Below are 27,248 nucleotides of genomic sequence, written 5' to 3'. Positions count from 1 at the left end.
GCGGAGAACATGGCGTAGTTTCTCCGCTCCGGGGAAGTACTGGACGACGAAGGGTACTCTGTTGGTTGCGTCCCGTGTTTGTCTTCTGAGGAGGTCTATGCAATTCTTCGCTGTGGCCCGTCGGAACTGTTGATCAACAAGTCGAGCATCATATCACGTTCTTACGAGGGCGTCTTTCAGCGCCTGTAGGTGTCCATCGCGTTCCTCCTCGTCTGAGCAGACCCTGTGTATTCGCAGGGCCTGTCCATAGGGGATGGCCTCTTTGACGTGGTTGGGGTGGAAGCTGGAAAAGTGGAGCATCGTGAGGTTGTCCGTGGGCTTGCGGTAGAGTGAGGTGCTGAGATGCCCGTCTTTGATGGAGATTCGTGTGTCCAAGAAAGAAACCGATTCTGAGGAGTAGTCCATGGTGAGCTTGATGGTGGGATGGAACTTGTTGATGTCATCGTGTAGTCTCTTCAGTGATTCTTCGCCGTGGGTCCATAGGAAGAAAATGTCGTCGATGTATCTGGTGTATAGTGTTGGTTGGAGATCCTGTGCAGTGAAGAAGTCGTGCTCGAACTTGTGCATGAAAATGTTGGCGTATTGGGGTGCGAATTTGGTCCCCATGGCTGTTCCGTGTGTTTGGGTAAAGAACTGGTTATTGAAGGTGAAGACATTGTGATCCAGGATGAAGCGGATGAGTTGTAGGATGGCGTCTGGAGATTGGCTGTTGTTGGTGTTGAGTATTGATGCTGTCGCAGCGATGCCGTCATCGTGGGGGATACTGGTGTAGAGTGCCGAGACGTCCATCGTGGTGAGAAGTGTTCCTGGTTCAACTGGTCCGTGGGTGCTGAGTTTTTGTAGGAAGTCTGTAGTGTCGCGACAGAAGCTGGGGGTTCCCTGTACGATGGGTTTCAGGATGCCCTCGACGTATCCAGAGAGGTTCTCACACAGGGTTCCGTTGCCTGATACGATAGGACGTCCGGGTGTGTTGGCTTTGTGTCTCTTTGGGAGGCAGTAGAAGTCTCCCACGTGGGGAGTACGTGGGATGAGAGCACGTAGGGTGCTTTGAAGGTCTGGATCGAAGGTCTTAATCAGTTTGTTGAGCTGGTGGGTGTGTTCTTTGGTCGGGTCTGCGGGTAACCGTCTGTAGTGTTCCTGGTTGTCCAGTTGTTGGTATGCTTCTTTGCAATAGTCCGTTCTGTTCTGTATGACGATGGCTCCTCCTTTGACCGCTGGTTTGATGACGATGTTGCGGTTGGTCTTGAGAGCGTTGATGGTGTTGCGATGTGCTCGGGTGACATTCTGGACTGTCTTGTGAGTGCGGCTGATGAATCTGGCATTGACGCATTTCCTGACAGCTTGAGCATACATGTCCAGCTGAGGGCAGCGACCCTCCGGAGGAGTCCAGTTTGACTCTTTCTTCTTCGGTTGCTGTACCGCAGATCCCTCTGTCTGCTGTTCCGGATCGTTGATTGTCTCATTGGGTTTGCTGCTGAAATCTTGGGATTTGTGGAAGAATTCCCGGAGCCTCATTCTCCTGATGAATTCCTCTGTGTCCGCCGCGAGACCAATGGGGTCCATTTTGGTGGTGGGGCAGAAATTGAGCCCTCGGCTGAGAACTTCGATTTCGTCTGGTTGAAGGGTGTGGTCGGACAAATTGACGATAGACTTCCCCGTGGTTATATATCAAAAAGAGCATTGGTCCTAATACTGACCCCTGGGGAACACCACTGTATACTTCCCTCCTGTCTGAAAAGCAACCATTCACCATTACTCTTTGCTTACTTTCCCTTAGCCAATTTTGTATCCATGCTGCCACTGTCCCTTTAATCCCATGGGCTTTAATTTTGCTAACAAGTCGATGAAGTGGTACTTTATCAGATGCCTTTTGAAATTCCATATTCAGAACATCAACCTCACTACCCTCATCAACCCTCCCCGTTACTTCATCAAAGAACTCAGTCAAATTAGTTAAACACGATTTCCCTTTAATGAATCCTAGTCCACTTTCATTTATTAACCCAGACTTTTCCAAGTGCCAATTAGTTTTGTCCCCGATTATTGTCTCTGAAAGTTTCCCCACCACCGACGTTAGGCTGATTATCCAGTAGTCGTCGGGTTTATTCCTCTCCCCTTTTTTGAACAGAGGTGTAACATTTGTAATTCTCCAGTCCTCTGGCACCGTCCCCATATCCAAGGAGGATTGGAAGATTGTGGCCAGAGCCTCCATAATGTCCACCCTCAGCAACCTTCCCATCCAGACCAGGTGACCTTTCTACTTAGAGCACTGCCAACCTTTTAAATCCCTTGTGTTTATCTGAACTGTTTGGGGTTTGGATGGGATTTGGGGTTAGTCAGTGGCAACGCTCACTTCCGCCCCGCTCCCTCCGGCAACGCTCACTTCCGCCCCGCTCCCTCCGGCAACGCTCACTTCCGCCCCGCTCCCTCCGGCAACGCTCACTTCCGCCCCGCTCCCTCCGGCAACGCTCACTTCCGCCCCGCGCTCTCCGGCAGCGCTCACTTCCGCCCCGCTCCCACTGGTGGCTGCGGGGCGGAAGTGAGCGTTGCCGGAGGGAGAGGGGCGGAAGTGAGCGCTGCCGGAGAGCGCGGGGCGGAAGTGAGCGCTGCCGGAGAGTGCGGGGCGGAAGTGAGCGTTCTCGGGGAGGCCACGCGGAGCCGGGGCCGGGGCCGGGATGAAGTTCGCTTATCGGGTAAGGAGCGGGCCCGAGATCCCTCGCGTTACCCCGGGCCCGGGACCGCCGCACGGACCGAGCCTCCAGGGGGAAATTACAGGAACTGGGGGGGTGAAAGGGGGTACCGACCCCCCCCGGGCCCTCCCCCCCCCCCCCCCGGGGCCCTAGGAAAGATGTGAAGGCCTTAGAGAGGGTGCAGAAGAGATTTACCAGAATGATTCCAGGGTTGAGGGACTTTAGTTACGTGGATAGACTGGAGAAGCTGGGGTTGTTCTCCTTGGAACAGAGACGGTTGAGAGGAGATTTGATAGAGGTGTTCAAAATCATGAAGAGTCTAGACAGAGTAGATGGACAGAAACTGTTCCCATTGACGGAAGGGTCAAGAACCAGAGGACACAGATTTAAGGTGATTGGCAAAAGAACCAAAGGCGACATGAGGAAAAACTTTTTTACACAGCGAGTGGTTAGGATCTGGATTACACTGCCCGAGGGGGTGGTGGAGGCAGATTCAATCACGGCCTTCAAATGGGAACTGGGTAAGTACTTGAAAGGAAAAAATGTGCAGGGCTATGGGGATAGGGCGGGGTGGTGGGACTCGCTGGATTGCTCTTGCATAGAGCCAGCACGGACTCAACGGGCCGAATGGCCTCCTTCCGTGCTGTAACCTTTCTATGATTCTATGATCTGATTCAGGTGTGTAAGATGATTAAAGGATTTGATAGGGTAGATAGAGAGAAACTATTTCCTCTGGTGGGAGAGTCCAGAACAAGGGGGCAGAACCTTAAAATTAGAGCCAGGCCGTTCAGGGGTGATATCAGGAAGCACTTCTTCACACAAAGGGGAGTGGGAATCTGGAACTCTCTCCCCCAAAAAGCCGTTGAGGCCGGGGGTCAATTGAAAATGTCAAAACGGAGATTAATAGATTTTTGTCGGGCCAGGGTATTAAGGGTCACGGAACCAAGGCGGGTAAATGGAGTTAAGATACAGATCGGCCATGATCTAATTGAATGGTGGAACAGACTCAAGGGGCTGAACGGCCTCCCCCTGTTCCTATGTTCCCCCCCACCACACTGTCTGCCCCCCGCTCGTCCCCCCGTCTGCCCCCCGCTAGTCCCCCCGTCTGTCTGTCCCCCACTCGTCCCCCCGTCTGTCTGCCCCCCGCTAGTCCCCCCGTCTGTCTGTCCCCCGCTAGTCCCCCCGTCTGTCTGTCCGCATGTATTCTCTCCCGTCCCCAGGTCCGTGCAGCATTGTCAGTGACCTTATGTTTTTCTCTCTCTCTCTTTCCCCACCCCCCTCAGTTTTCTAACCTGCTGGGGACAGTTTATCGCCATGGAAACCTGAACTATTCTCCGGATGGAAACTCGGTGATCAGTCCGGTCGGGAATCGAGTCACAGTCTTTGACCTGAGAAAGTGAGTTTGGTCAGTTTTAGAAGTGTGTCCCCGACAGCTGGCGGCAAATTCCCGACCCTGTAATTCACTGCGTGGGAATCGCAGGATTAAGGACTGAGACCTCCGCGTGTGAGGGGGAGGGAAGGGAAACGAGGAGATTGTGAGTCAGTGACACCAAAAGAAAGACTTGCATTTCTATAGCGCCTTTCACAGCCAATGAAGTACTTTTATAACATGGGAAACGCAGCAGCCAATTTGCACACAGCAAGATCCCACAAACAGCAATATGATAATGACCAAATCATCTGTGTTTTTAGTGGTGTTAGTTGAGGGATAAATATTGGCCCAGGGCAACTGGGAGAATTCTTTGAAATACTGCCATGGGATCTCCTGCATCAACCCAAGGGGGTGGGCAGGGCCTTGATTTAACATCTCATCCGAAAGACAGCACCTCCGCCAGTGCGGCCTTCCCCCAGGGCGGCCCCTCCGCCAGTGCAGCGCTCCCCCTCCGCCAGTGCGGCGCCCCCTCCGCCAGTGCGGCGCCCCCTCCGCCAGTGCGGCGCCCCCTCCGGTCGGCTCCCCCTCCGCCAGTGCGGCTCCCCCTCCGCCAGTGCGGCGCCCCCGCCGGTGCGGCGCCCCCTCCGGTGCGGCGCCCCCTCCGCCAGTGCGGCGCCCCCTCCGGTCGGCGCCCCCTCCGCCAGTGCGGCTCCCCCTCCGGTGCGGCACCCCCTCCGGTCGGCCCCCCCCGCCAGTGCGGCGCCCCCTCCGGTCGGCTCCCCCTCCGCCAGTGCGGCGCCCCCTCCGGTCGGCCCCCCCGCCAGTGCGGCGCCCCCTCCGGGCTGCAGAGAGTGTCAGCTTAGATTATGTCCTCAAGTCTCTGGAGTGGGATTTGAACCCACAACCTCCTGACTGCGAGGCGAGAGAGCTGCCCACTGAGCCACGGCTGACACAGTGATAGTACGGACACATAGGGAGAGATGGCAGTGACTGGTGCTGGACCCTGGGGCCTTGTCTTTTTCCCTGATTCTGTTCTGTTCTTTTTGCAGCAACAAGTCGGAGACGTTGCCGTTTGCTTCTCGGAGAAACATCGTGTGTGTCGGGCAGTCTCCGGATGGACACCTGGCGATCCTGGTCGATGAAGGTAGGCGGCTGCTTCCCTTACCCTTCCTGTCAGAGGCCCTTTAATCTTAGAATCATAGAAAGGTTTCAGCACGGAGGAAAGCCATTCGGCCCGTCGAATCCATGCCAGCTCTCTGCAAGAGCAATCCAGCTGGTCCCACTCCCCCGCCCTATCCCCATAGCCCTGCAAATTTTTTCCCTTCAAGTACTTATCCAGTTCCCTTTTGAAGGCCATGATTGAATCTGCCTCCACCACCCCCTCGGGCAGGGCATTCCAGATCCTAACCACTTGCTGCGTAAAAAAGTTTTTCCTCATGTCACCTTTGGTTCTTTTGCCAATTGCCTTAAATCTATGTCCTCTGGTTCTTGACCCTTCCGCCAATGGGAACAGTTTCTCTCTATCTACTCTGTCTAGACCCTTCGTGATTTTGAACACCTCCATCAAATCTCCTCTCAATCTTCTCTGTTCCAGGGAGAACAACCCCAGCTTCTCCAGTCTATCCACGTAACTAAAGTCCCTCATCCCTGGAATCATTCTAGTAAATCTCTACTGCACCCTCTCTAAGGCCTTCACATCTTTCCTAAAGTGCGGTGCCCAGAACTGGACACAATACTCCAGTTGTGGTCGAACCAATGTTTTATAAAGGTTCATCATGACTTCCTTGCTTTTGTACTCTGTGCCTCTATTTATAAAGCCCAGGATCCCATATGCTTTTTTAACCGCTTTCTCAACCTGCCCTGCCACCTTCAATGATTTGTGCACATATACCCCCAGATCTCTCTGATCCTGTACCCCTTTTAGAATTGTGCCCTCTAGTTTATATTGCCTCTTTTCTGCGTTAAATTTCATCTGCCACATGTCCGTCCATGCCACCAGCCTGTCCAAATCCTCTTGAAGTCCATCACTATCCTCCTCACTGTTCACTACACTTCCAAGTTTTGTGTCATCTGCAAATTTTGAAATTGTGCCCTGTACACCCAAGTCCAAGTCATTAATCTATATCAAGAAAAGCAGTGGTCCCAGCACCAACCTGGGGGAACACCACTGTACACCGCCCTCCAGTCCGAAAAACAACCATTCACCACTACTCTCTGCTTCCTGTTACTTAGTCAATTTTGTATCCTTGCTGCCACTGCCCCCTTTATTCCACGGGCTTCAGCTTTGATGACAAGCCTATTATGCGGCACTTTATCAAACGCCTTTTGGAAGTCCATATACACCACATCAACTGCATTATCCTCATCAACACTCTCAGTTACCTCATCAAAAAACCCAATCAAGTTAGTTAAACACAATTTGTCTTTAACAAATCCGTGTTGGCTTTCCCTAATCAATCCACAATTGTCCAAGTGACTGTTAATTCTGTCCCGGATTATCGTTTCTAAAAGTTTCTCCACCACTGAGGTTAAACTGATTGGCTTATAGTTGCTGGGTTTATCCTTACACACTTTTTTTTGAACAAGGGGGTAACATTTGCAATTCTCCAGTCCTCTGGCACCACCCCCGTATCGAAGAACGATTGGAAGATTATGGCCAGTATCTCCGCAATTTCCAGCCTTCCCTCAGCAACCTAGGATGCATCCCATCCGGACCGGGTGACTTATGTACTTTAAGTACAGCTAGCCTTTCTAGTATCTCCTCTTTATCAATTTTTAGCCCATCCAGTATCTCAACTACCTCCTCTTTTACTGTGACTCTGGCAGCATCTTCTTCCTTGGTAAAGACAGATGCAAAGTACTCATTCAGTACCTCGGCCATTCCCTCTGCCTCCATGAGTAGATCTTTTTTTGGTCCCTAATCAGCCCCACCCCTCCTCTTACTACCTGTTTACTATTTATATGCCATAGAAGACTTTTGGTTTCCCTTTTATGTTGGCCGCCAGTATATTCTCATACTCTCTCTTTGTCCCTCTTATTTCCTTTTTCACTTCCCCTCTGAACTTTCTATATTCAGCCTGGATCTCACCTGTATTATCAACCTGACATCTGTCATAAGCCCCCTTTTTTCCATTTCATCTTACTCACTATCTCTTTTGTCATCCAGGGAGCTCCAGCTTTAGTTGCCCTACCTTTCCCCCTCATGGGAATGTGCCTGGACTGTATCTGAAACATCTCCTCTTTAAAGGCCGCCCATTATTCATTTACAGTTTTGCCTGCCAATCATTGATTCTGATTTACCTGGGCCAGATCTGTTCTCACCCACTGAAATTGAGTATTTTTTACTCGAGATTGGTCCTTGTCCTTTTCCGTAGCTATTTTAAACCTTATGATACTATGACCGCTGTTCCCTAAATGTTCCCCCACTGACACTTGCTCCACTTGGCCCACCTCATTCCCTAGAACCAGATCCAGCAATGCCTCCTTCCTCATTGGGCCGGAAACGTACTGGTCAAGAAAGTTCTCCTGAACACACTTCAAAAATTCCTCCCCCTCTTTGCCCCTTACGTGCCTGCCCGACAAGGCATCACCAGCTGGCTGGGTCTGGGGCCCTGTCTGGCTGCTCCCTTGGGTCTGGTTCCTGTCTCTAATGCTTGTGTATTTTTGTTTGCAGAGGGTGCTGCCCTGTTGGTCAGTCTGATCAGTAAGTCTGTGCTGCATCACTTCCACTTCCACACTCCGGTCCACAGTGTCTGCTTCTCGCCTAACGGCAGGTAAGGGCCCTGAGGAGTCCACTAAACCACGGCTGCTGTAAAGAGGCGTATTCATTCACCGCTCCCCCGTTACTGAGCGTTTATCCAGTGAGGAGCTGAGCTACACAGAGCAGGAAAGGCCCAGGCTCCCACCCCGGCCTACAGCGAGAACACGGAGTGAAAGGCTGCAGCTCGTGGTCTCACTGGAAACACGTCCGCCCGCCCACCGCACAACGCACCAGACCCGTGAACGTCACCTTCCCGTGCCCCCCGTGCCCCCCGCCCCGCCCCCCCCCGCGCCCCCTGCCCCCCCGCCCCGCCCCCCCGCGCCCCCTGCCCCCCCGCCCCACCGCCCCGCGCCCCCTGCCCCCCCCCCGCGGGCCCCTTTAGACTGATTTCTTGTTGTTGTTTAACAGGAGGTTTGTGGTCACGAAGGACAATGTGGCTTTGATGTACCACGCTCCGGGAAAGACCCGGGAGTTTAACCCTTTCGTACTGGACAAAAGCTATTTCGGACCCTACGATGAGACGACCTGCATCGACTGGACTGATGATTCAAAGTAAGACAAACTCCCATTTTTATTGCGCCTTTCACAACCTCAGGACGCCCCAAAGCACTCAACAGCCACTGAAATACTTTTGAAGTGTAGTCACTGTTGTAATGTAGGAAATGTGGCAGCCATTGTGCGCACAGCAAGATCCCACAAACAACAATGTGATAATGACCAGATAATCTGTTTTAGTGATGGTGGTTGAGACATAAATATTGTCCAGGACACCGGGGAGAACTCCCCTGATCATCTTCGAAATAGTGGCCATGGGATCTTTTACATGCACCTGAGGGCAGACGGGGCCTCGGTTAAATGTCTCATCCAAAAGACGGCCCCTCCGACGGTGCGGCACTCCCTCAGTACTGACCCTCCGACAGTGCAGCGCTCCCTCAGTACTGACCCTCCGACAGTGCAGCGCTCCCTCAGTACTGACCCTCCGACAGGGCAGCACTCCCTCAGTACTGACCCTCCGACAGTGCGGCACTCCCTCAGTACTGACCCTCCGACAGTGCAGCACTCCCTCAGTACTGACCCTCCGACAGTGCGGCGCTCCCTCAGTACTGACCCTCCGACAGTGCGGCACTCCCTCAGTACTGACCCTCCGACAGTGCGGCCCTCCCTCAGTACTGACCCTCCGACAGTGCGGCACTCCCTCAGTACTGACCCTCCGACAGTGCGGCACTCCCTCAGTACTGACCCTCCGACAGTGCGGCACTCCCTCAGTACTGACCCTCCGACAGTGCGGCACTCCCTCAGTACTGACCCTCCGACAGTGCGGCACTCCCTCAGTACTGACCCTCCGACAGTGCGGCACTCCCTCAGTACTGACCCTCCGACAGTGCGGCGCTCCCTCAGTACTGCACTGGGAGTGTCAGCCTGGATTATGGGGCTCGAGTCTCTGGAGTGGGGCTAATATAAAAGGGAACTCAAAAGTCTTTTTCAAACATTTAAATAGTCAAAGGAAGGGTGGGATCAATTAGGGACAAAAAAGGAGATCATCTTGTGGAGGCAGAGGGTGTGGCCGAGGTATTAAATGAATCCTTCACTAGAGAAGAGGATGCTGCCATTGTAGCAGTAAAGGAGGAGGTGGCAGCGATACTGGATAGGATAAAAATAGATAAATTCACTCGGTCCTGATGGGATGCATCCTAGGTTACTGAGGGAAGTAACCTCCTTAGATATGGGGGCGGTGCCGGAGGATTGCAAATGTCACACTCCTATTCGGAAAAAGGGGAGAGGGCTAAACCCGGCAATTACAGGCCAGTCAGCCTAACGTCGGTGGTGGTGGAAACTTTTCGAGACACTAATCCGGGCCAGAATTAATGGGCACTTGGAAAAGTGTGGGCTAATAAATGAAAGTCATGTTTGACAAACTTGATTGGGTTCTTTGATGAGGGTAGTGCGGATGATGTTGTGTAAATGGACTTTCAAAAGGCATTTGATAAAGTACCACATAATAGACTTTGATTAAAGGGTCAGTGGCAGCGTGGATACAAAATTGGCTAAGAGACAGAAGGCAAGGAGTAGTGGTGAACGGTTGTTTTTCAGACTTTAGGGCAGCGTACAGTGGTGTTCCCCAGGGGTCAGTATTAGGACCACTGCTCTTTTTGATATATATTAATGACCTGGACTTGGGTATAGAGGATATAATTTCAAAGTTTGCAGATGACATGAAACTCAGAAATGTAGTAAACAATGTGGAGGATAGTAACAGACTTCAGGGGGACAGACAGACTGGTGAAATGGGCAGACACATGGCAGATGAAATTTAATGCAGAGAAGTGTGAAGTGATGCGTTTTGGTAGGAAGAATGAGGAGAGGCTGACGAAGGGTCATCGACCTGAAACGTTAACCCTGTTTCTCTCTCCACAGAGGCTGACGAAGGGTCATCGACCTGAAACGTTAACCCTGTTTCTCTCTCCACAGAGGCTGACGAAGGGTCATCGACCTGAAACGTTAACCCTGTTTCTCTCTCCACAGAGGCTGCCTGACCTGAGTATTTCCAGCATTTTCTGTTTTTATTTCAGATTTCCAGCATCCGCAGTATTTTGCTTTCGATAATCTAAATGGTACAATTTTAAAGGGGGTGCATGAACAGAGACCTGGGGGTGCATGTACACAAATCTTTGAAGGTGGCAGGACAAGATGAGAAGGCTGTTAAAAAAGCATAGGGGATCCTGAGCTTTATTAATAGAGGCACAGAGTACAAAACAAGGAAGTTGTGCTAAACCTTTAGAGAGCAGGGTATGGTATTGAGATAGAGGATTAGCCTTGATCATATTGAATGGCGGAGCAGGCTCGAAGGGCCGAATGGCCTACTCCTGCTCCTATTTTCTATATTTATAAAACACTGGTTAGGCCACAGCTGGAGTATTGTGTCCAATTCTGGGCACCACACTTTAGGTAGGATGTGAAGGCCTTAGAGAGGGTGCAGAGGAGACTTACCAGAATGGTTCCAGGGATGAGGGACTTCAGTTATGTGGAGAGACTGGAGAGGCTGGGGTTGTTCTCCTCAGAGTAGAGAAGATTAAGGGGAGATTTGATAGAGGTGTTCAAAATCATGAACGGTTTTAATAGAGTAAATGAGGAGAAACTGTTTCCAGTGGCAGAAGGGTCGGTAACCAGAGGACACGAGTTTAAGGTGATCGGCAAAAGAAGCAGAGGCGACATGAGGAAACATTGTTTTACGCAGCGAGTTGTTCCGATCTGGAATGCGCTGCCTGAAAGGGCGGTGGAAGCAGATTCAATAATAACTTTCAAAATGGAATTGGATAAATACTTGAAGGGAAAAAATTTGCAGGGCTACGGGGAACGAGCAGGAGAGTGAGACTAAGTGGATGGCTCTTTCAAAGAGCCGGCACAGGCATGATGGGCCGAATGGCCTCCTCCTGTGCTGCACTTCTTATGATATGAAAACCTTCTGACTGAGAGGTGAGTGTTGCTCCCCCTCGAGGAATAAGGGTCTGGTCACAGTGAGCAGCTTGGCCACAGTCGGATCCTCAGACCTGCTGCTGATATCTCCCAGATTGAGGGGTGTCTGTTGTGACCATGTTTTGTGTGTCCCAGGTGTTTTGCGGTGGGGAGCAAGGACAGCAGCACCTGGGTGTTTGGAGCAGAGCGTTGGGCCAACCTCATCTACTACTCTCTGGGAGGACACAAAGATGCCATCGTCGCTTGCTTTTTTGAGGAGAAGAGTCTGGATGTAAGTAGCTGCACGATCCCCCGCGCGTCTCCCGCCCCGCCCCGCGCGTGCTCTCCCTGACCTCAGTTGGGTGAGACGCACTCAGTCCTCACGCGTGAGGTGGTTGCACATCCTGTGTTTTATCCACACTCGCCCTGTGGTGGGTGAGTTGGTTCAGTCTGTGGGCCTGTCGATTGATATTCTAATGGAGGCCAGGGTCTCTCAGTAATCTCTCCCGTGTTGAGCTCCTGATCTCCGAAAAGGATGGATTCTGGGCCAAAAAAACAGGTACTTTCACACGGTGAAATTGGTGGAGGCACGTGAGAGAAATGAGTTAGAGCAGAATGCAGGGAGCGTCCCACCTCATGTTGTCCGGGCAGGGGTAAGATGGGAAATCAGCGAGGGTTCTTGCTCCTGATCACTGCTCGGTGACCCCTGAGTTAGAGAGAGGGGAAATCAGCGAGGGTTCCTGCTCCTGATCGCTGCTCGGTGACCCCTGGGTTAGAGAGGGGGGAAATCAGCGAGGGTTCCTGCTCCTGATCGCTGCTCGGTGACCCCTGAGTTAGAGAGAGGGGAAATCAGCGAGGGTTCCTGCTCCTGATCACTGCTCGGTGACCCCTGGGTTAGAGAGAGGGGAAATCAGTGAGGGTTCCTGCTCCTGATCGCTGCTCGGTGACCCCTGGGTTAGAGAGAGGGGAAATCAGTGAGGGTTCCTGCTCCTGATCACTGCTCGGTGACCCCTGAGTTAGAGAGAGGGGAAATCAGCGAGGGTTCCTGCTCCTGATCGCTGTCCAGTGTCTCCCGCTGAAAAGTGTGTCGATGAGTTTGGGTGGAACAAGTTGTGTTGTAGCTGAAATGTTTCTCACTGCAGATCTACACCCTGAGTCAGGACGCGACTCTCTGCGTGTGGGAGTGCGATACTGAACCGGAGGGCCTACAGCCCAGGCTCCCGAAGGACAAGTCCGCAAACACGGACAAGAAACAAATCCAAGAATTAGGGGAACAGAATCCAGACCAGATTCATGGAAAAACTGAATCGGAGCAGGAGAGGGTCGGGAAAGTGAAATATTCACGTGTTGGAAAGTAAGAAATGATCCAGATACATCGAGAGTTCGTTCTCTCTCCCTCCCTCTCTCTCTCTGTGTGTCGCTCGCCCCCGCCCTGTGTGCGTCGCTCGCCCCCGCCCTGTGGGCGTCGCTCGCCCCCGCCCTGTGGGCGTCGCTCGCCCCCGCCCTGTGGGCGTCGCTCGCCCCCGCCCTGTGGGCGTCGCTCGCCCCCGCCCTGTGGGCGTCGCTCGCCCCCGCCCTGTGGGCGTCGCTCGCCCCCGCCCTGTGGGCGTCGCTCGCCCCCGCCCTGTGGGCGTCGCTCGCCCCCGCCCTGTGGGCGTCGCTCGCCCCCGCCCTGTGGGCGTCGCTCGCCCCCGCCCTGTGGGCGTCGCTCGCCCCCGCCCTGTGGGCGTCGCTCGCCCCCGCCCTGTCTCGCGCTCTGATTTATGCCTCAATATTTATCCCGTCTTTTTTGTAGGCATTTTTTCAACAAAGAGAACGAGTTCAATGATCTGACAGCTGCCGCCTACCACAAGAAATCTCACCTCCTGGTCACCGGTTTTGCTTCAGGGATCTTCCACCTTCACGAGCTGCCGGAATTCAACCTCATCCACTCCCTCAGGTAAAGCCCGAGAGTGGGGAGGGGAGGGGAGGGGAGGGGCGGAGCTGGGTAACGGCCCCTTCCTCTCAGGTAAAGCCCGAGAGCAGGGAGAGTACAGTGGGAGAAGGAGCCTTTGCTCTCGTTAGTGCTCACTGTGCCTGATACCCGTGTGTGCCCATGTCCCATGGCACTGTGCCCTCAGTTCAGCAATCTCCGTATCCACTTTCCACCTGGTTTAGGAACTGGTGAAATATTGTACCTGGGTCACATGCTGCCCGCGATCTGGGGCGAGATCAGTGACGTATGGGGCGCCAGGGGGGGGGGCATTAATTACCCCCGGGACTGTACCTCTGGGCAGGTTAGAATGGCCCTGGGGGGGGTGGGGGCATTAGTTACCCCGGGACTGTACCTCTGGGCAGGTTAGAATGGCCCTGGGGGGGGTGGGGGCATTAATTACCCCCGGGACTGTACCTCTGGGCAGGTTAGAATGGCCCTGGGGTTGGGTGGGGGCATTAATTACCCCTGGACTGTACCTCTGGGCAGGTTAGAATGGCCCTGGGGTGGGGTGGGGGCATTAATTACCCCCGGGACTGTACCTCTGGGCAGGTTAGAATGGCCCTGGGGAGTGGGTGGAGGCAGGCGGGCAGAATTGTGGGGGTGGGGGGGGCGATAATTTCCGTGCGTTTAATTTATTGGCAGTTTCATAACTGAAATCCTGTCTGAAGCCGAGAAGTCCTGCCTCACGACCCACCCACGGGGGGTGGTGGGAGATGAGAGGTCTCGTCGGGTCCTGGGACAGAAGGAAAGGGACTGACCGAACCTACAGTCTCAGGCAGTGCACCTGCTCCTGACTCCTGTTCTCTTTCCAGTATTTCAGACCAGAGGATCGAGTCCATTTCCATCAATATCACCGGGGACTGGATTGCGATGGGCTGTGCAGGTAAGGATAGAGTCCATTACATACGTTCTGTCCGCCCCTCTGAGTTCAGTAACTACAAACCTGCCGGCTCTTAGCGTTCCCTCTGATTACTGAGAGAGGTTTGTAGACTCTCGGTGTGATTGACATTGATGTAAATACGATTCCCTGCTCCAGTTTAGGGGGTTGGGATTGAGTCACAGAGCAGGAGGGTCGCAGGTTCCGACCCCGGTCTGCGCTGAGTTTTCTAATTTCAGCTCGGGGATCATTTGGCCTGAGTACCCCACCCGGGTTAGAGAGGGGAAGAATTAGCCAGGGTTCCTGCTCTTGATCGCTATCCACTTGCAGCCAGTGAGAGTCAGCACCTTCAGGAACTGTACCCCAGAGAGAGTCAGCACCTTCAGGAACTGTACCCCAGAGAGAGTCAGCACCTTCAGGAACTGTACCCCAGAGAGAGTCAGCACCTTCAGGAACTGTACCCCAGAGAGAGTCAGCACCGTCAGGAACTGTACCCCAGTGAGAGTCAGCACCGTCAGGAACTGTACCCCAGTGAGAGTCAGCACCGTCAGGAACTGTACCCCAGTGAGAGTCAGCACCGTCAGGAACTGTACCCCAGTGAGAGTCAGCACCGTCAGGAACTGTACCCCAGTGAGAGTCAGCACCTTCAGGAACTGTACCCCAGAGAGAGTCAGCACCTTCAGGAACTGTACCCCGGTGAGAGTCAGCTACCTTCAGGAACTGTACCCCAGTAAGAGTCAGCACTTTCCGGAACTGTACCCGAGTGAGAGTCAGCACCTTCAGGAACTGTACCCCAGGGAGAGTCAGCACCTTCAGGAACTGTACCCCAGGGAGAGTCAGCACCTTCAGGAACTGTACCCCAGGGAGAGTCAGCACCTTCAGGAACTGTACCCCAGTGAGAGTCAGCACTTTCCAGAACTGTACCCTAGTGAGAGTCAGCACCTTCAGGAACTGTACCCCAGGGAGAGTCAGCACCTTCAGGAACTGTACCCCAGTGAGAGTTAGCACCTTCCGGAACTGTACCCCAGGGAGAGTCAGCTACCTTCAGGAACTGTACCCCAGTAAGAGTCAGCACTTTCCGGAACTGTACCCCAGTGAGAGTCAGCTACCTTCAGGAACTGTACCCCAGTAAGAGTCAGCACTTTCCGGAACTGTACCCCAGTGAGAGTCAGCACTTTCCAGAACTGTACCCTAGTGAGCGTCAGCACCTTCAGGAACTGTACCCCAGGGAGAGTCAGCACCCTCAGGAACTGTACCCCAGGGAGAGTCAGCACCTTCAGGAACTCTATCCCAGTGAGAGTCAGCACCTTCAGGAACTGTACCCCAGGGAGAGTCAGCACCTTCAGGAACTGTACCCCAGGGAGAGTCAGCACCTTCAGGAACTGTACCCCAGGGAGAGTCAGCATCTTCAGGAACTGTACCCCAGTGAGAGTCAGCACCTTCAGGAACTGTACCCCAGAGAGAGTCAGCACCGTCAGGAACTGTACCCCAGAGAGAGTCAGCACCTCCAGGAACTGTACCCCAGAGAGAGTCAGCACCTTCAGGAACTGTACCCCAGAGAGAGTCAGCACCGTCAGGAACTGTACCCCAGTGAGAGTCAGCACCGTCAGGAACTGTACCCCAGTGAGAGTCAGCACCGTCAGGAACTGTACCCCAGAGAGAGTCAGCACCTTCAGGGACTGTACCCCAGAGAGAGTCAGCACCTTCAGGAACTGTACCCCAGAGAGAGTCAGCACCTTCAGGGACTGTACCCCAGAGAGAGTCAGCACCTTCAGGAACTGTACCCCAGAGAGAGTCAGCACCTTCAGGAACTGTACCCCAGAGAGAGTCAGCACCTTGAGGAACTGTACTCCAGAGAGAGTCAGCACCTTCAGGAACTGTACCCCAGAGAGAGTCACTCCTGAAGCGTATTGTATAAATGGGGACAAGACATTTAAATTTGTTTCTGGAGAGAGAGGAGTGTTGAGGAATATGGTGAGACGGTGGGGTTCAGGGATATGGCGGAGGGTGTTTGAGTGGGGTTGAGAATATGTGAGGAGGGGATAATTGAGAATGAGGGATATGGTGAGGGGGGCGAGGGGGACGCGGTGGGGTTGATTTTTGAAGAACAGTTGATCTTGGCCTGATGGCCTTTTGTTGTTTAAACAAGTATTTGTTTCTTTCCTGTTGTTTCGTATCCGTGTGTTGCTTCCGGTGTCAGATCCTGGGTCTAACACGCTGGCACGGGTGTGACATTTGTTTGTGTTTCAGGTCTGGGGCAGTTGTTGGTGTGGGAGTGGCAGAGCGAGTCCTATGTGCTCAAACAGCAAGGGCACTTCAACAACATGGTGACACTCTCCTACTCCCCGGATGCTCAATATATCGTCACGGGGGGAGAGGACGGGAAGGTGAGACTTCCTCCACACAATTATGCTCATTTTGCCATCGCTGTGTTCCCAAGGGAGGAGCCAAGCCACTTAATTCAAATACAAACAGTATCTGGCATCAGTTGGAATTATATTTGGTTGGCAGCTTCTTACTGAGTTTCACGGAAACATATTTAAAATCCTTTTGGTCCCAATTGCTTTGTGGAAAGTGTTTCTCAGCCTGTTTTTCAGAGAGCCTGTTTGAAGCCACCAGGGAATGGCCAGCAGGCCAGGGAGCTCCCATGGGCTCTGTGTACAAACAGGCAGCTTAGGGCTCCAGTCACTGCTACTCGTCATTTCATACTCGCTCGACGAGATAATTCATTTGATAACTGTGCCAAATTCTGTTATTGTTACTGTTCACTTATTCCTTTCCTGTTTATAAATTTCAGTCAATGCCTGTGTCACAAATGTGTTTGGGGGAGTTAGGGATGTGGGGCGAAGGTGGGGGTGAGGGACGGGCGAAGGTGGGGGTGAGGGACGTGGGGCGAAGGTGGGGGTGAGGGACGTGGGGCGAAGGTGGGGGTGAGGGACGTGGGGCGAAGGTGGGGGTGAGGGACGTGGGGCGAAGGTGGGGGTGAGGGACGTGGGGAGAAGGTGGGGGTGAGGGACGTGGGGCGAAGGTGGGGTTGAGGGACGTGGGGCGAAGGTGGGGTTGAGGGAGGTGGGGAGAAGGTGGGGGTGAGGGACGTGGGGCGAAGGTGGGGGTGAGGGACGTGGGGCGAAGGTGGGGGTGAGGGACGTGGGGAGAAGGTGGGGTTGAGGGACGTGGGGCGAAGGTGGGGTTGAGGGAGGTGGGGAGAAGGTGGGGGTGAGGGACGTGGGGCGAAGGTGGGGGTGAGGGAGGTGGGGAGAAGGTGGGGGTGAGGGACGTGGGGCGAAGGTGGGGTTGAGGGAGGTGGGGAGAAGGTGGGGGTGAGGGACGGGCGAAGGTGGGGGTGAGGGACGTGGGGAGAAGGTGGGGGTGAGGGACGGGCGAAGGTGGGGGTGAGGGACGTGGGGAGAAGGTGGGGGTGAGGGACGGGCGAAGGTGGGGGTGAGGGACGTGGGGAGAAGGTGGGGGTGAGGGACGGGCGAAGGTGGGGGTGAGGGACGTGGGGAGAAGGTGGGGTTGAGGGACGTGGGGCGAAGGTGGGGTTGAGGGAGGTGGGGAGAAGGTGGGGGTGAGGGACGTGGGGCGAAGGTGGGGGTGAGGGACGGGCGACGGTGGGGGTGAGGGACGTGGGGCGAAGGTGGGGGTGAGGGACGGGCGACGGTGGGGGTGAGGGACGTGGGGCGAAGGTGGGGGTGAGGGACGTGGGGCGAAGGTGGGGGTGAGGGACGTGGGGCGAAGGTGGGGGTGAGGGACGTGGGGCGAAGGTGGGGGTGAGGGACGGGCGACGGTGGGGGTGAGGGACGGGCGACGGTGGGGTTGAGGGAGGTGGGGAGAAGGTGGGGGTGAGGGACGTGGGGAGAAGGTGGGGGTGAGGGACGTGGGGCGAAGGTGGGGGTGAGGGACGTGGGGCGAAGGTGGGGGTGAGGGACGTGGGGAGAAGGTGGGGGTGAGGGACGTGGGGCGAAGGTGGGGGTGAGGGAGGTGGGGCGAAGGTGGGGGTGAGGGACGTGGGGAGAAGGTGGGGGTGAGGGACGTGGGGCGAAGGTGGGGGTGAGGGACGTGGGGAGAAGGTGGGGGTGAGGGAGGTGGGGAGAAGGTGGGGGTGAGGGAGGTGGGGAGAAGGTGGGGGTGAGGGACGTGGGGAGAAGGTGGGGGTGAGGGACGTGGGGAGAAGGTGGGGGTGAGGGACGTGGGGCGAAGGTGGGGGTGAGGGAGGTGGGGAGAAGGTGGGGTTGAGGGAGGTGGGGAGAAGGTGGGGGTGAGGCGACGGTGGGGGTGAGGGAGGTGGGGAGAAGGTGGGGTTGAGGGACGTGGGGCGAAGGTGGGGGTGAGGGACGTGGGGAGAAGGTGGGGGTGAGGGACGTGGGGCGAAGGTGGGGGTGAGGGACGTGGGGCGAAGGTGGGGGTGAGGGACGTGGGGCGAAGGTGGGGGTGAGGGACGTGGGGCGAAGGTGGGGGTGAGGGACGTGGGGCGAAGGTGGGGGTGAGGGACGTGGGGCGAAGGTGGGGGTGAGGGACGTGGGGCGAAGGTGGGGGTGAGGGACGTGGGGCGAAGGTGGGGGTGAGGGACGTGGGGCGAAGGTGGGGGTGAGGGACGTGGGGCGAAGGTGGGGGTGAGGGACGTGGGGCGAAGGTGGGGGTGAGGGACGGGCGACGGTGGGGGTGAGGGACGTGGGGCGAAGGTGGGGGTGAGGGACGTGGGGCGAAGGTGGGGGTGAGGGACGTGGGGCGAAGGTGGGGGTGAGGGACGTGGGGCGAAGGTGGGGGTGAGGGACGGGCGACGGTGGGGGTGAGGGACGGGCGACGGTGGGGTTGAGGGAGGTGGGGAGAAGGTGGGGGTGAGGGACGTGGGGAGAAGGTGGGGGTGAGGGACGTGGGGCGAAGGTGGGGGTGAGGGACGTGGGGCGAAGGTGGGGGTGAGGGACGTGGGGCGAAGGTGGGGGTGAGGGACGTGGGGAGAAGGTGGGGGTGAGGGACGTGGGGCGAAGGTGGGGGTGAGGGAGGTGGGGCGAAGGTGGGGGTGAGGGACGTGGGGAGAAGGTGGGGGTGAGGGACGTGGGGCGAAGGTGGGGGTGAGGGAGGTGGGGAGAAGGTGGGGGTGAGGGAGGTGGGGAGAAGGTGGGGGTGAGGGAGGTGGGGAGAAGGTGGGGGTGAGGGACGTGGGGAGAAGGTGGGGGTGAGGGACGTGGGGAGAAGGTGGGGGTGAGGGACGTGGGGCGAAGGTGGGGGTGAGGGAGGTGGGGAGAAGGTGGGGTTGAGGGAGGTGGGGAGAAGGTGGGGGTGAGGCGACGGTGGGGGTGAGGGAGGTGGGGAGAAGGTGGGGTTGAGGGACGTGGGGCGAAGGTGGGGGTGAGGGACGTGGGGCGAAGGTGGGGGTGAGGGACGTGGGGCGAAGGTGGGGGTGAGGGACGTGGGGCGAAGGTGGGGGTGAGGGACGTGGGGCGAAGGTGGGGGTGAGGGACGTGGGGAGTAGGTGGGGGTGAGGGACGTGGGGCGAAGGTGGGGGTGAGGGACGTGGGGCGAAGGTGGGGGTGAGGGACGTGGGGCGAAGGTGGGGGTGAGGGACGTGGGGCGAAGGTGGGGGTGAGGGACGTGGGGAGAAGGTGGGGTTGAGGGAGGTGGGGAGAAGGTGGGGGTGAGGGACGTGGGGAGAAGGTGGGGGTGAGGGACGTGGGGCGAAGGTGGGGGTGAGGGACGTGGGGAGAAGGTGGGGTTGAGGGAGGTGGGGAGAAGGTGGGGGTGAGGGACGTGGGGAGAAGGTGGGGGTGAGGGACGTGGGGAGAAGGTGGGGGTGAGGGACGTGGGGAGAAGGTGGGGGTGAGGGAGGTGGGGAGAAGGTGGGGGTGAGGGACGTGGGGCGAAGGTGGGGGTGAGGGACGTGGGGCGAAGGTGGGGGTGAGGGACGTGGGGCGAAGGTGGGGGTGAGGGACGTGGGGAGAAGGTGGGGGTGAGGGACGTGGGGAGAAGGTGGGATGGTGCCCTTTGAAAAAGGAACGTGTTTGTTATCCGCATGGCCTATTCCTGTTGTTACAATGTCCTGCCAATGACCGGATCCCTCTATCAGTGTGCTGTCGGTCAGGGCTGGTATCTGAACTGCTGTGACTAACCCTGTGCTCTCTGTCCGTTCATTAGGTGAAGGTTTGGAACACAACCAGCGGTTTCTGCTTCGTGACATTTACTGAACACACGAGCAGCGTTACCGCGGTTACCTTCAACTCCACGGGTTATGTGGTGGTCAGTGCCTCTCTGGATGGAACAGTCCGAGCATTTGACCTTCACAGGTGAGTCTTTAGTGGGCTTGACTTAGCTTCAACTCCGATCAGTTTGTGCGTCATTGCCGATATCAGCCATGTGGTTGATGCTGTCACTTCCATTCGCAACCCCTCAGATAATGAAGCAGTCCGAGCCCGCATACAGCAAGACCTGGACAACATCCAGGCTTGGGCTCATAAGTGGCAAGTAACATTCGCGCCAGGCAATGACCGTCTCCAACAAGAGAGAGTCTATCCATCTCCCCTTGACATTCAACGGCATTACCATCGCGAATCCCCCACCATCAACATCCTGGGGTCACCATTGACCAGAAACTTAACTGGACCAGCCACATAAATACTGTGGCTACAAGAGCAGGTCAGAGGCTGGGTATTCTGCGGCGAGTGACTCACCTCCTGACTCCCCAAAGCCTTTCCACCATCTACAAGGCACAAGTCAGGAGTGTGATGGAATACTCTCCACTTGCCTGGATGAGTGCAGCTCCAACAACACTCAAGAAGCTCGACACCATCCAGGATAAAGCAGCCCGCTTGATTGGCACCCCATCCACCACCCTAAACATTCACTCCCTTCACCACCGGCGCACTGTGGCTGCTGAGTGTACCATCCACAGGATGCACTGCAGCAACTCGCCAAGGCTTCTTCGACAGCACCTCCCAAACCCGCGACCTCTACCACCTAGAAGGACAAGGACAGCAGGTACATGGGAACAACACCACCTGCACATTCCCCTCCAAGTCACACACCATCCCGACTTGGAAATATATCGCCGTTCCTTCATCGTCGCTGGGTCAAAATCCTGGAACTCCCTTCCTAACAGCACTGTGGGAGAACCGTCACCACACGGACTGCAGCGGTTCAAGAAGGCGGCTCACCACCACCTTCTCAAGGGGCAATTAGGGATGGGCAATAAATGCCGGCCTCGCCAGCGACGCCCACATCCCGAGAATGAATAAAACAATTTTTTAAATTGAATTGCGTTCCACAACTTGCCGTGGTGGGATTTGAACTCTGGGTTGCCTATCTAATGCCACAACCGCTAAACGACCATACTCATTATACAAGGAAATGGTGTTTGGGTGGGCGATGGTGTTGGCTGTATTTGTACATCTGAAGCTGTTCGTTGCAGAGTGTCCCCGTGTTTGTGACAGCCACCTGGGAATGTAGGTGTCACCAGTGAAACCTGGTAAACGAGCTTTCTTCTTGATGCCTGTCATAGGTATCGAAATTTCCGCACTTTCACATCCCCGCGGCCCACTCAGTTCTTCTGCTTGGCTCTGGATTCGAGCGGGGAGATTGTGTGCGCCGGGTCGCAGGATTCCTTCGAGGTATTCGTGTGGTCGATGCAAACCGGCCGCTTACTCGATGTAAGTATGGAATCGATCACTGGCTTTCCTGTACACGGATTTTATAAATAATGAAAAGCTCGGAACAGTGGAGGTTCAAAGGGATTGAGGGGTCCATGTGCACAGATCACTAAAATATAGTCAGGTACCAAAAATAATCAAAAAAGGCTAATGGAATGTTGGCCTTTATATCTAGAGGGCTAGAATATAAAGGGGAGGAAGTTTTGCTACAGCTATACAAAACCTTGGTTAGACCACATCTGCAGTACTGTGTACAGTTCTGGGCACCGCACCTTAGAAAGGAAATACTGGCCTTGGAAGGAGCGCAGTGCAGATCGACCAGAATGTGACCAGGACTCCAAGGGTTAGATTATGAGGAGAGATTACATAAACTAGGCTTATATTCCCTGGAATATAGATGGTTAAGGGGTGATTTGATTGAGATTTTTAGGATTTTGAAAGGGTAGATAGAGGGAAACCTTTTCTGCTGGTGGGATAGTCTCGGACAAGGGGACACAACCTTAAAATCAGAGCCAGGCCATTCAGGAGAGAAGTTAGAAAACACTTCTTCACGCAAAGGGTGGGAGAAGTGTGGAACTCTCTCCCACAAAAAGCACTAGATGCTCAATTAATAACTTTAAATCTGAGATCGATAGATTTTTGCTAGCCGAGGGTATTATGGGATGTGGAGGCGGGTGTTTGGAGTTAAGATACAGATCAGACTCGATCTCATTGATTGGCAAAACAGGTTCGAGGGGCTGAATGGCCTCCTTATGTTCCTATGCCGGAGTCACACTGACTGAAGACACTGACCCCTTGCCCGGGTAGCGTCCCATGGGCATTGGCTAGCCCTCGGATACGTACTGTGACCCCCAGATGATGTGTGTATTCGATTCTGTTCATACACACAACAGCTGGAAATCTTGTCTGTCTGTCTGTCTGTGTGTGTCTGTCTGTGTGTGTCTGTCTGTGTGTGTCTGTCTGTGTGTGTCTGTCTGTGTGTGTGTCTGTCTGTGTGTGTGTCTGTCTGTGTGTGTGTCTGTCTGTGTGTGTGTCTGTCTGTGTGTGTGTGTCTGTCTGTGTGTGTGTCTGTCTGTGTGTGTGTGTCTGTCTGTGTGTGTGTGTGTGTCTGTCTGTGTGTGTGTCTGTCTGTGTGTGTGTCTGTCTGTGTGTGTGTCTGTCTGTGTGTGTGTCTGTCTGTGTGTGTGTCTGTCTGTGTGTGTGTGTCTGTCTGTGTGTGTGTGTCTGTGTGTGTGTGTGTCTGTCTGTGTGTGTGTGTGTCTGTCTGTGTGTGTGTGTCTGTCTGTGTGTGTGTCTGTCTGTGTGTGTGTCTGTCTGTGTGTGTGTCTGTCTGTGTGTGTGTCTGTGTGTCTGTGTGTCTGTCTGTGTGTCTGTCTGTGTGTCTGTCTGTGTGTGTCTGTCTGTGTGTGTGTGTCTGCCTGCCTGTGTGTCTGTCTGCCTGCCTGTGTGTCTGTCTGCCTGTGTGTGTCTGCCTGTGTGTGTCTGCCTGTGTGTGTCTGCCTGTGTGTGTCTGCCTGTGTGTGTCTGCCTGTGTGTGTCTGCCTGTGTGTGTCTGCCTGTGTGTGTCTGCCTGTGTGTGTCTGCCTGTGTGTGTCTGCCTGTGCTCTGCATCCAGAACAGCTGTAATTGGACCCTGATATTTTTCCCCTTCCCTAGCCCAGGGGCACTGGGATAAATTACCACACCCCGCTGTGTCCCTGGATACCAGCTCACTTAACACAGACTGCGGATCGAAGGCGGTCCCTTCCTGCTCTGTCTGAGGATTTACACCATTGGTTTGTGTGAAGGAGACCCTGCGGCCTATTAGACCCATCCTCCCCCAGTCCCTGCCCCCTCCCGACTCCCATTCACACCATCCAGCTAATTGTCAATTGAGCCCAGCCTCCAGGTAAATCCATTCCAGCTGCTCGCCAGCTCTGTGTAAAGAAATACATCTGCCCTAAGTTAGTCTGTACTGACCCCGTGCCCTGTGTGTCTGAAAGGATTGTTCTGGGTCTGTGTCTGTGTCTGTCCCATTAAGTACGTCATCTACCTCCACACCCTGAAAAACCTCTCTATACTGAAAAACCCCGATTTATCAGGCTGGTCCTCACAGTTTTCCTCTCCCCCTCCTCCCTTCTCACTCTCTCCCTCCCTCCTTCCAATCCCTCTCTTACCTCCACCCTCCCTCCAACCTCCACCCTCCCTGACTGAGGTACTGTTATTCAGTGGGCCATCAGGAAAGTCACAGGAAATTACATTTTTTCAGTCCTAGCGAATGAAAATTACCATGGAGAGAGGCAGTGGTTGGGGGAGCAGGCTGAAGATTGGGCCGTATTTGAGTACTGTAGTCTGGGTGCTGACTGGGACAGGTCACTGGTGGTGTGTGTGTCTATAAACCAGAGTCAGGGTGCCACATGAGACAGGTTACTGGTGGTGTGTGTGCCTATAACCAGAGTCAGGGTGCTGACTGGGACAGGTTACTGGTGGTGTGTGCCTATAACCAGAGTCAGGGTGCTGACTGGGACAGGTTACTGGTGGTGTGTGTCTATAACCAGAGTCAGGGTGCTGACTGGGACAGGTTACTGGTGGGGTGTGTGTCTATAACCAGAGTCAGGGTGCTGACTGGGACAGGTTACTGGTGGTGTGTGCCTATAACCAGAGTCAGGGTGCTGACTGGGACAGGTCACTGGTGGGGTGTGTGTCTATAATCAGAGTCAGGGTGCTGACTGGGACAGGTCACTGGTGGGGTGTGTGTCTATAACCAGAGTCAGGGTGCTGACTGGGACAGGTCACTGGTGGGGTGTGTGTCTATAACCAGAGTCAGGGTGCTGACTGGGACAGGTTACTGGTGGTGTGTGTCTATAATCAGAGTCAGGGTGCTGACTGGGACAGGTTACTGGTGGTGTGTGTCTATAACCAGAGTCAGGGTGCTGACTGGGACAGGTCACTGGTGGGGTGTGTCTATAACCAGAGTCAGGGTGCTGACTGGGACAGGTCACTGGTGGGGTGTGTCTATAATCAGAGTCAGGGTGCTGACTGGGACAGGTTACTGGTGGTGTGTGTCTATAATCAGAGTCAGGGTGCTGACTGGGACAGGTTACTGGTGGTGTGTGTCTATAACCAGAGTCAGGGTGCTGACTGGGACAGGTTACTGGTGGTGTGTGTCTATAACCAGAGTCAGGGTGCTGACTGGGACAGGTCACTGGTGGGGTGTGTCTATAACCAGAGTCAGGGTGCTGACTGGGACAGGTTACTGGTGGTGTGTGTCTATAATCAGAGTCAGGGTGCTGACTGGGACAGGTTACTGGTGGTGTGTGTCTATAATCAGAGTCAGGGTGCTGACTGGGACAGGTTACTGGTGGTGTGTGTGTCTATAACCAGAGTCAGGGTGCTGACTGGGACAGGTTACTGGTGGTGTGTGTCTATAATCAGAGTCAGGGTGCTGACTGGGACAGGTCACTGGTGGGGTGTGTGTCTATAACCAGAGTCTCTCACTGCTTGTTTAAACCGTTTCTCAGGTTCTGGCTGGACACGAGGGGCCAATCAGCAGCCTGAGCTTCAGTCCGTCACAGGCGCTTCTGGCTAGTGCATCGTGGGATAAGACGGTCAAATTGTGGGATATGTTCGACAGCTGGAAAACCAAGGAGACCCTGGTCTTGAATTCTGACGGTGAGGGCACGCATTTGCTGCAAACAGTCACATGGTTTAATCTTCATCCCTTTATAAAACACTGGTTAGGCCCCAGCTGGAGTATTGTGTTCAATTCTGAGCACCACACTTTAGGAAGGATGTCAAGGCTTTAAAGAGGGTGCGGAGGAGATTTAGTAGAATGGTACCAGGGATGAGGGACTTCAGTTATATGGAGGGTCAGGAGAAGCTGGGGTTGTTCTCCTTAGAACAGAGGCGGTTAAGGGGAGATTTAATAGGGGTATTTAAAATGATGAGTAGTTTTGATAGAGTAAATAAGGAGAAACTGTTTCCAGTGGCAGGAGGGTCGGTAACCAGAGGACACAGATTCAAGGTGATCGGCAAAAGAATCAGAGGGGAGAGGAGGAGAATTTTTTTTACGCTGCGAGTTCTGATCTGGAATGCACTGCCTGAAAGGGTGGTGGAAGCAGATTCAGTAGTAACTTTCAAAATGGAATTGGGTAAATACTTGAAGGGGAGAAAGTTGCAGGGCTATGGGGAAAGAGCAGGAGAGTGAGACTAATTGGATAGCTCTTTCAAAGAGCCGGCACAGGCACGATGGGCCGAAAGGCCTCCTTCCATGTTGTATGATTATGATTCTAGACTGGTATGTGTTAAACAGATTAGTGTGCAGTTTGTGGTGTGCAGTTTGCGGTGTGCTACAAAGGTTTGTGTGCAGTTTGCGGTGTGCAGTTTGCGGTGTGCTACAAAGGTTTGTGTGCAGTTTGTGGTGTGCAGTTTGCGGTGTGCAGTTTGCGGTGTGCTACAAAGGTTTGTGTGCAGTTTGCGGTGTGCAGTTTGTGGTGCGCTACAAACACTACTGCACCATCCCAGGGATATGTCAAGTTAAGGGAAGGAGAAAGCAGAGTTCTGAGCTTTGACCTTCAGACTTGCAATCCTGCAGTCATGATTAGAAGGCAGTGTCAGCAGCACTCTGGCCACCTCTGACCTGCCTAACTTCTCTCCTTCAGTTCTGGACGTCACGTTCCGACCAGATGGGAGGGAGCTGGCAATCGTCACGCTCGATGGTCAGATCTCCTTCTGGGATCACCAGAACGTGGTGCAGACGGGCTCCATCGAAGGCCGACACGATCTGCAGATGGGCCGCAAGGAACTGGACAAGATCACGGCCAAGCAGGCTGCCAAGGGCAGGTGAGTGTCTCCGGGAACGGGACCAGGGCCCCGATCGCTCCACATCTGATCCGGTTTTAAACAGGTGTCAGGAAACAGCCTCTGAGTTCCGGCATGGAGCGGATCCAGTCACTGATGGCTGTGTTAATGCTAATGCGGCACTGCCTCAACTAATACCACAACTCAGAGGTTACACCTATCGGGAAAGATTGAGCAGGCTGGGGCTCTTTTCTCTAGAAAAGAGAAGTCTGAGGGGCGACCTGATGGAGGTCTTTAAGATAATGAAAGGGTTTGATAGAGTAGACGTGGAGATAATGTTTCCACTTGTGGGGGAGACCAGAACTAGAGGTCTTAAATATAAGATAGTCACTAATAAATCCGATAGGGAATTCAGGAGAAACTTCTTTACCCAGAGTGGTTAGAATGTGGAATTTGCTCCCACATGGAGTAGTTGAGGCAAATAGTGTAGATACATTTAAGGGGAAGCTCGATAAACACATGAGGGAGAAAAGAATAGAAGGATATGCTGATAGGATGAGATGAAGTAGGGAGGGAGGAGGCTCATGTGGGGTACGGGTCCCGCAGACACCGACTCTCCCTGGGGTACGGGTCCCCCGGACACCGACTCTCCCTGGGGTACGGGTCCCGCAGACACCGACTCTCCCTGGGGTACGGGTCCCG

General features: G+C 54.6%; 1 protein-coding gene across 1 annotated transcript in view; it reads left to right on the top strand.

The window, feature by feature from the left end:
- Positions 1-2,622: 2,622 nt before the first annotated feature.
- pwp2h (PWP2 small subunit processome component) overlaps positions 2,623-27,248 on the top strand; it is a 56,158-nt gene continuing 31,532 nt past the window's right edge. The window contains exons 1-14 of the mRNA XM_067993408.1: positions 2,623-2,693; positions 3,974-4,086; positions 5,112-5,206; positions 7,736-7,835; positions 8,231-8,374; positions 11,432-11,567; positions 12,418-12,629; positions 13,071-13,214; positions 14,063-14,133; positions 16,378-16,514; positions 20,260-20,408; positions 21,620-21,767; positions 25,268-25,418; positions 26,408-26,588. Of these exons, the coding sequence (XP_067849509.1) occupies positions 2,676-2,693; positions 3,974-4,086; positions 5,112-5,206; positions 7,736-7,835; positions 8,231-8,374; positions 11,432-11,567; positions 12,418-12,629; positions 13,071-13,214; positions 14,063-14,133; positions 16,378-16,514; positions 20,260-20,408; positions 21,620-21,767; positions 25,268-25,418; positions 26,408-26,588 (1,799 nt within the window). The 5' untranslated portion in view covers positions 2,623-2,675. The remainder of the gene's footprint in view (positions 2,694-3,973; positions 4,087-5,111; positions 5,207-7,735; positions 7,836-8,230; positions 8,375-11,431; positions 11,568-12,417; positions 12,630-13,070; positions 13,215-14,062; positions 14,134-16,377; positions 16,515-20,259; positions 20,409-21,619; positions 21,768-25,267; positions 25,419-26,407; positions 26,589-27,248) is intronic.

Source organism: Heptranchias perlo, chromosome 11 (genome assembly GCF_035084215.1).
Source record: "Heptranchias perlo isolate sHepPer1 chromosome 11, sHepPer1.hap1, whole genome shotgun sequence".
NCBI lineage: Eukaryota > Metazoa > Chordata > Chondrichthyes > Hexanchiformes > Hexanchidae > Heptranchias > Heptranchias perlo.
The sequence above is the reverse complement of the archived record's forward strand: the minus strand, read 5'-3'. Positions and strand labels throughout refer to the sequence as shown.